Here is a 7,375-nt window from a genome sequence, read left to right as displayed (position 1 = left end):
ATGAAACTAATTTTTACATTCAATCCCCAGGAAAAATAAAAAAACAACTACTGCAAAACAAAGAAAATTCAAAATCAATGATATCCTAGCAAGAACAGCATTAAAGAACTCTAAAAGAGAATCCTGAACTCACCAAATCATCAATTCGTAATAAGTACGCTTCATTTCTACAATGGCATCACCTTCTTTAGGTTTCTTCTTTTCTTTTGAAGGATCAATATCAAAAACTCTGGGACTGATTTTCCTAAATAGGATTTGAGCCTGAACATAGTCTTTACAGTCTAAACAAAGGCGAACCTGAAAAACAGAATAATGTTCTAAATTTTAACTCATCAGTCATCAGCAACAGTTAACACGACTAAAAAAAACAAAGTAGAAACATTTATCTCCAACAGTAAACAATTACTGCAGCAGGAGATAATGGAACCAACAAAACTCAAAAAATGGAGCTTACTTGCACAAGAATAAAAGCAATCTTATCAGTTTTTGCCATTGCACAAAAGGTTGAAACCTACAGTATCACAAATATGTGTAATGATGATCAATTACACAACTTTTACCAAAAACATAGAGTAGTCCTGAATTATATTTTATAATACACACGAGGAATCATACACGTAATCATAACAACACTTTTACCGCTATCTCTTGCATCAATTCAGCAGCTTCATCGAAAAGCCCTTGTTTTTCCTTAATCTTAGAAATGTCTTGATCAAATATGCCCTTTCTATTTCAACACATCTCTATAACAAACGGAAAAACGACATGAAACATATGAAAGAGAAAATTTGAACAAAAGACAAGCTCAACACAGTAATATCTGGTTACCTTCACAGCAGATACTATACACTATTCAATGTTTTAATAAGCTCTATACGAGTATCAAGATCAGGTGTTTGATCAATGTAACCCATGGCTTACTGCACCATCGCTGTCACAGCCTCTCAGCCAGTAAATAAAGGAACTTCCTGGTTAAATGTAACATAAAAGAAAATAGCAATAAACAATTATGTTGGATTTCTGTCTGGTGAAGAATAAAAATATCATGGATCATTTATACAAATGAATTACACAATTTGTTTAAAAGTTCCAAAAATATCAACATGATACAATCATACAATAGTAAGAAGTCATTTGCTACAAGTAATCCAGGACCCTGAAGGTAAGATACTTTATCCAAAAAATAGTTAGTTACTGTCAGAAGTTTGTTAGAGGGAATATTGTGCAGCAAGGCAGTAGTGCAGCTGATGTTATAAATAGAGCGAAGGCTCATGCTGATTGTAGCGAAAGAAAATATACGGGAGGTTGTTACTAGAGTTGGTTTTTACTAAATTTTCACTGATTTAACATGTTGTTTGTTCTTTGGAGTTGCTGGTTAAAACTGATGTATACTAAGCTTATAATATTTGTAGCTATAAATACTGATTATCACTTCTCAATATTAACTTTTACTATATAATAATTTTAAAGGTGAAAGATTAGGACCTATGATTTCTCTAATTTTTTGTATACATCTTCAATATCACACTTAACAAACTTCTTATTCCTGATAAACCTGGGAATTCTAACCTGATTCTTCGCGTCATATTTACAACCAAAAGTGCATATCTAGGCAATCTAGCAGAGTAGGAATTTAGGCTCAACACGCAAACATACTGTGGTCTAGAAAACATGACAAGGGATATGCTACTCTTGAATTCAACAATGTTGCAATGTGAAAAAAGAACAGAAATTATTAACAGTAATAATAATGAAAAGTAAATAAATAAATCTCAGCAGTCAGCAGCAACTTGAGGCATATACTACATGAGCAACAAAGAAGGCAGAAGAATGAAATATTCTACGCTTCCATTCACCAGCACCAGCAGTGTAGGGAAATATAGAAGGATGGATGCCATTAGCCATACTTGTTCACTTAAAATGAGATACAACTTAACCCTGAAGTATTCAGATTAAGGATAGATCCATCTTACTTCCTGAACTGCACATTTATAGCACTGATATTATCAAAATTTACATAACCATAGCGATTCAATCATGATAACAATCACTAATGTACAATATACACTAGGCTAACAACTAGAAATATGATCATCATTACATCAAAATTACCTGTTTGAGTTGACCTCGGCGCTTTGACAGCACAACAATCTGATCATTTAGGGGGCGTTTGGTATAAATTCCGTAGACGGAATGAAAAGGATTTATATAAGTAAGGAAAAGGGTAATGATACACGTTACCTTTTATATATGTTTGGTATTTTTATGGAATGGAAACAAATTGAGGAGTTTATGATTGAGGAGGAAACAAATTTTGTTTCCACTAGTTGGATAAAGGTAACAATTTAGGAGATTTTGTTACCCTTTGAAAACAGTATTTGTTACTTGTAGCTCAAACCAAACTAATAGAAATGAAAACACTTATTTGTTTACGTTTCCTAAATTACAAATTTTCATACCAAACACCTCCTTGAGATGTTCCAGGCTTAAGCTTCAGAAGCATAACTGGAGAATGTTACGCGCAGCTTTTCGCCTTTTCTAGTTCCAGCAACATCTCCAGCAAGTCTTATTTGCTTTTTGACATTTGATAATGCATCGATTTGTGCTTCCAGATTGCCTAGATCGTCCTGCAAAAGAAGTCCACAATAGAGCACGGGGCAGAAGGCAGCATGATAAATTTCAATTTCCTGAAATAAAGGGAAACAAAATCCGACAAATATAACCAGTCAATGGCAGCCTAATTAATTAATTAGTACTGTTTCACTCAATTCTCTTCAAAAATTAAGGACTGAAGAAGTTGAAATTGTCGCTATACTAATTCCTCACGTACGCACTCTTTCCCCTAAAAAAAATGCATACTCTTTCAGACAATTTTGTCAAATTTTAGTAGTAGGCGTTCAACAAACAAATAATCTGATTATAGACATCTCTTTTTTCAACTTTTATAGGTGATTATATTACAATTTCTATATCAATATAAAAATTTGTCAACTAAGTAAAATATTATCCATGTCAATTAATCACGCATTGTATAATTCTCTCCCTGACAAGTTTTAAGCTACTTGATAAATAAGTAGCAGAACAGCATTAGAAAATATGGCGAAAAAAAGCTTTAAAAAGACAATTCAATATGCCGGTGAAAATGTATTCTTCTGCATAAGAGTTGGCAATAAACCTAATGTAAACTTGTCCTACAGCAAAATACAGCTGTTACAATCCCAAAATAACAGTGAATTTTAACTCACTGTTGATAACACTTTCCAAAAACAATCAATTGTCTAAAACCAGAAATTAAAAGAGCTGCATATTTTAAAATAAAACAGGAAGTAATAACTTAGTCGACTTCCTCAATCTTGGGACCAGCACCGCCACCGGAAGTGGGACCTTCATCCTCCATGCCACCTCCCATGTCACCACCAGCACCTTGGTACATCTTGGCGATGATTGGGTTGCAAATGCTCTCAAGCTCCTTCATCTTGTCTTCGAACTCATCGGCCTCAGCAAGCTGGTTGCCGTCCAACCATTGGATGGTGGAGTCAATGGCATCCTCAATCTTCTTCTTGTCATCATCAGAAAGCTTGGCTCCGATCTTCTCATCCTTAACAGTGTTCCTCATGTTGTAGGCGTAGTTCTCAAGAGCATTCTTGGCCTCAACCTTCTTCTTGTGCTCCTCATCCTCAGATTTGTACTTCTCTGCCTCCTGAACCATCTTCTCGATTTCCTCCTTGGACAACCTACCCTTGTCATTGGTGATTGTGATCTTGTTCTTCTGTCCGGTGGTCTTGTCCTCAGCAGAAACATTCAAGATACCGTTGGCATCAATGTCAAAGCAGACATTAATTTGAGGAACACCCCTGGGTGCTGGGGGGATGCCAGAAAGCTCAAATTTGCCCAACAAGTTGTTGTCCCTGGTCCTAGTCCTCTCTCCTTCGTAGACCTGGATCAACACACCAGGCTGGTTGTCGGAGTAAGTAGAGAATACCTGCTCCTTCTTGGTGGGGATGGTGGTGTTCCTTGGGATAAGGACAGTCATAACACCACCAGCGGTCTCAAGACCAAGAGAAAGAGGAGTAACATCCAAAAGCAAAAGATCTTGGACCTTCTCATTTCCTTCACCACTCAAGATAGCAGCTTGTACAGCAGCACCATAGGCAACAGCCTCATCGGGGTTAATGCTCTTGCAAAGCTCCTTGCCGTTGAAGAAATCTTGCAACAGTTGCTGGACCTTGGGAATCCTAGTGGATCCACCAACAAGAACAACATCATGAACGGTGCTTTTGTCCATCTTAGCATCCCTCAAACATTTCTCAACAGGCTCCATACACTTCCTGAACAAGTCCATGTTCAACTCCTCAAAACGAGCACGAGTGATGGGTGAGTAGAAGTCAACACCCTCAAAGAGAGAATCGATTTCAATGGTGGTTTGGGCAGTGGATGAAAGGGTCCTCTTTGCCCTCTCACAAGCTGTCCTCAACCTCCTGAGAGCCCTTGGGTTTCCACTGATATCCTTCTTGTGCTTCCTCTTGAATTCCTGAACGAAGTGGTTGACCATTCTGTTGTCAAAGTCCTCACCTCCAAGATGGGTGTCACCAGCGGTGGCCTTGACTTCAAAGATACCCTCCTCAATGGTAAGAAGAGACACATCAAAAGTACCACCTCCGAGATCAAAGATGAGCACATTTTTCTCACCAACACTGGTGGCCTTCTTGTCAAGACCGTAAGCAATAGCAGCAGCAGTTGGCTCATTAATGATACGCATAACATTCAAGCCAGAAATAACTCCAGCATCCTTGGTTGCCTGACGCTGAGAGTCATTGAAATAGGCAGGGACGGTAACAACAGCGTTCTTCACAGTTGAACCAAGGTAAGCCTCGGCAATCTCCTTCATCTTGGTAAGGACCATGGAGGAAATTTCCTCAGCAGCAAACTGCTTGTCCTCGCCCTTGTAGCTTACAACAATCATGGGCTTCTCCCCTGGTCCAGGTGTAACCTTGAATGGCCACAACTTCATGTCAGCCTGAACTGATGCATCACTAAATCTCCTTCCGATCAACCTCTTAGCATCTGCATTTAAATCATACCATATTCACAATCAGATGGTACACAGACAGCAGAACATTAAATAAAAGTTCTAAACAGAACATAATATAAAATGCAGCCTTTCTACCTAATTCTAAAGCATAATATTATACATCATTATCTGAGGGATGACCACAGAAATATCATTATTAATGTAATTAATTTATTTAATCATTACAATGCAGTTACATTACTTTAAAACAGCACATTATTTCATAATACAAGACAGCAAAAGCCCCATTATATTAACTTTTCCTCGCTAATTCATATCGTTAACCAAATCCAAAACACTAAAGTGACCCATGTGAAAGCAATAAGACCATAAATAGAACATTTGTTAAATTCTAAACATCGCAATTGCAATTTAGCATAACAAGTTATCATTATTATAAACATAAACCTGAATATCGAATACATTCACAATAACTCAATGATTTAATCAAGAACGTGTATCCATGTTTTCTGGTTTAGCATGTTATATCGATATCATTCTAATTTCTTACAAATATAGCAGCAACATCATACTCTTAGTGTGTAACAAAAGTAAAACATATAATTTCTACACTGAATTAAAACTATGTCAACTTAAATTTAAACAAATATTACAAGTTTAATTTGAACAGATTTACTGTTCAGAACGTCAAGATCTGATTTCAACATGTACAGTTAAAGATTTAAATCTAAGTTACGCGCGTTTATACACAACTATTTACACAAGTCACTATAACTTTGTATAAGCTAACACATTCGAATTCAACTCAATTCAGCATAACACAGATCCAAAAACTAAGTAAAATCCAAGTATACTAGTTCAAATTCAAGTCAACTCCAAAACTAAGCAAAAATCATCGAAAACAACTACTAATACAGATCAACTAAGCATTATCAACCACTAAACAATTCCAAATACTAAATAGCATGAACAAAAACAGATCTAAAACCAACCTCAAAAAAAACAAAACCAAAACCAACAGATCTACAATGAAATAGTAAGAGAGAAAGAGAGCATACCAAAGACGGTGTTAATGGGGTTCATGGCAACCTGATTCTTAGCAGCATCACCAATCAACCTTTCGGAATCAGTGAAAGCAACATAAGAAGGGGTGGTTCTGTTACCCTGATCATTAGCAATGATCTCAACACGGTCGTGTTGCCATACTCCGACACACGAGTAGGTCGTGCCAAGATCAATACCAATGGCGGGACCTTCTCCTTTACCAGCCATTATAATCTTCCGTTAGTAGAACAACGGAAGAAGAAGAAAGTTGAGGAGAGAGAAAGTTGAGGAGAATGGTAGCAGCGGCTGAGAGAGAGGAGGTGAGCAAAGTTAGGGTTAAGAGTATTTATAGGCTTATGTCATGTGAAAAAAGGCAAAGGAAAAGAGGAGAGTTGAGTTTTTCTAGAATGTTCGGATGGATTGTGGGCCGTTGGATTGAGGTGGGAAAGAAGGGTTGGATTTTGGTGGTCTTTTTGTGGCTTGCGGACCAATGGGGTTTTAGGGTATCACCGTGTATGAGTTGTGCTACTTGCCAAAAATATCTTAGTCTATTCTTCAAAAAAAATACTAAAAAAAAAATACTCGTAGAAAAGAAAAATCTTAGTCTAAGGTGTTTTGATGATGGTGGACTAGAGTACTAGACTAGTGGAGCATGGGATTTTACTTTTTGAAATTTCTTTTTGCTTTTTTGAATAATCCAGGTGTATTAATTTGTTTTCACTTATTTTTTGAAGCAATTTTCGCAAATAATGCTATATATCTTTCTATCTATATCTATAACTAATACTAAAGTAGCAACCGATGACATCATTTATTTACCCATATTGTACACGTGTCAGCTTGTCCTTTAATTTTTTCCCACCAAAACTTTTTTTTTCTCTTTTACATTTTTTTTTTATGGAAAAAACTAAATATTAACTACAAAATAGTTTAATACAGAATCTATAACCTATATAATCTATAAATATACTAAAATAACAATCGCTGACATCATCACTTTTTAAAATTGTACACATGTCAAGCTGTTTTTAAAAATTTTCCCGCCTAATCAATTGCTGACATCATATTTTTATTTATTTTTTTACCTTAAATTATTACAATATTTTTTTAAGACAATTATTATTATTATTATTATTATTATTATTATTATTATTATTATTATTATTATTATTATATTCCATATTTTATATTATGAATTTATGAGTGACTATCTAACTTCAAAATATAATTACCCTCGGTTAAAGAGTACTCCGTAATACATAATTTGCTTAACTTTTTATTCTTCTTTAAAATTAATAA

At 35.6% G+C, this 7,375-nt stretch overlaps 1 protein-coding gene across 1 annotated transcript; it reads right to left on the bottom strand.

Annotated features, from left to right (window-relative positions):
- Window positions 1–3,131: 3,131 nt before the first annotated feature.
- On the bottom strand, window positions 3,132–6,389 carry LOC145592366 (heat shock cognate 70 kDa protein 2). The gene is made up of 2 exons (XM_081648810.1): window positions 6,091–6,389; window positions 3,132–5,064 (listed from the first exon to the last, which is right to left on the bottom strand). The coding sequence occupies exons 1-2, from the start codon at window positions 6,302–6,304 to the stop codon at window positions 3,335–3,337; spliced, it is 1,944 nt and encodes a 647-aa protein (XP_081504936.1). The 5' UTR covers window positions 6,305–6,389; the 3' UTR covers window positions 3,132–3,334.
- Between the last annotated feature and the right edge of the window lie 986 nt (window positions 6,390–7,375).

The sequence above is a fragment of the Chenopodium album genome, chromosome 18, assembly GCF_948465745.1.
Source record: "Chenopodium album chromosome 18, dcCheAlbu1.1, whole genome shotgun sequence".
Taxonomy (NCBI): Eukaryota; Viridiplantae; Streptophyta; class Magnoliopsida; order Caryophyllales; family Amaranthaceae; genus Chenopodium; species Chenopodium album.
This window is presented reverse-complemented; position numbering and strand designations above follow the sequence as displayed.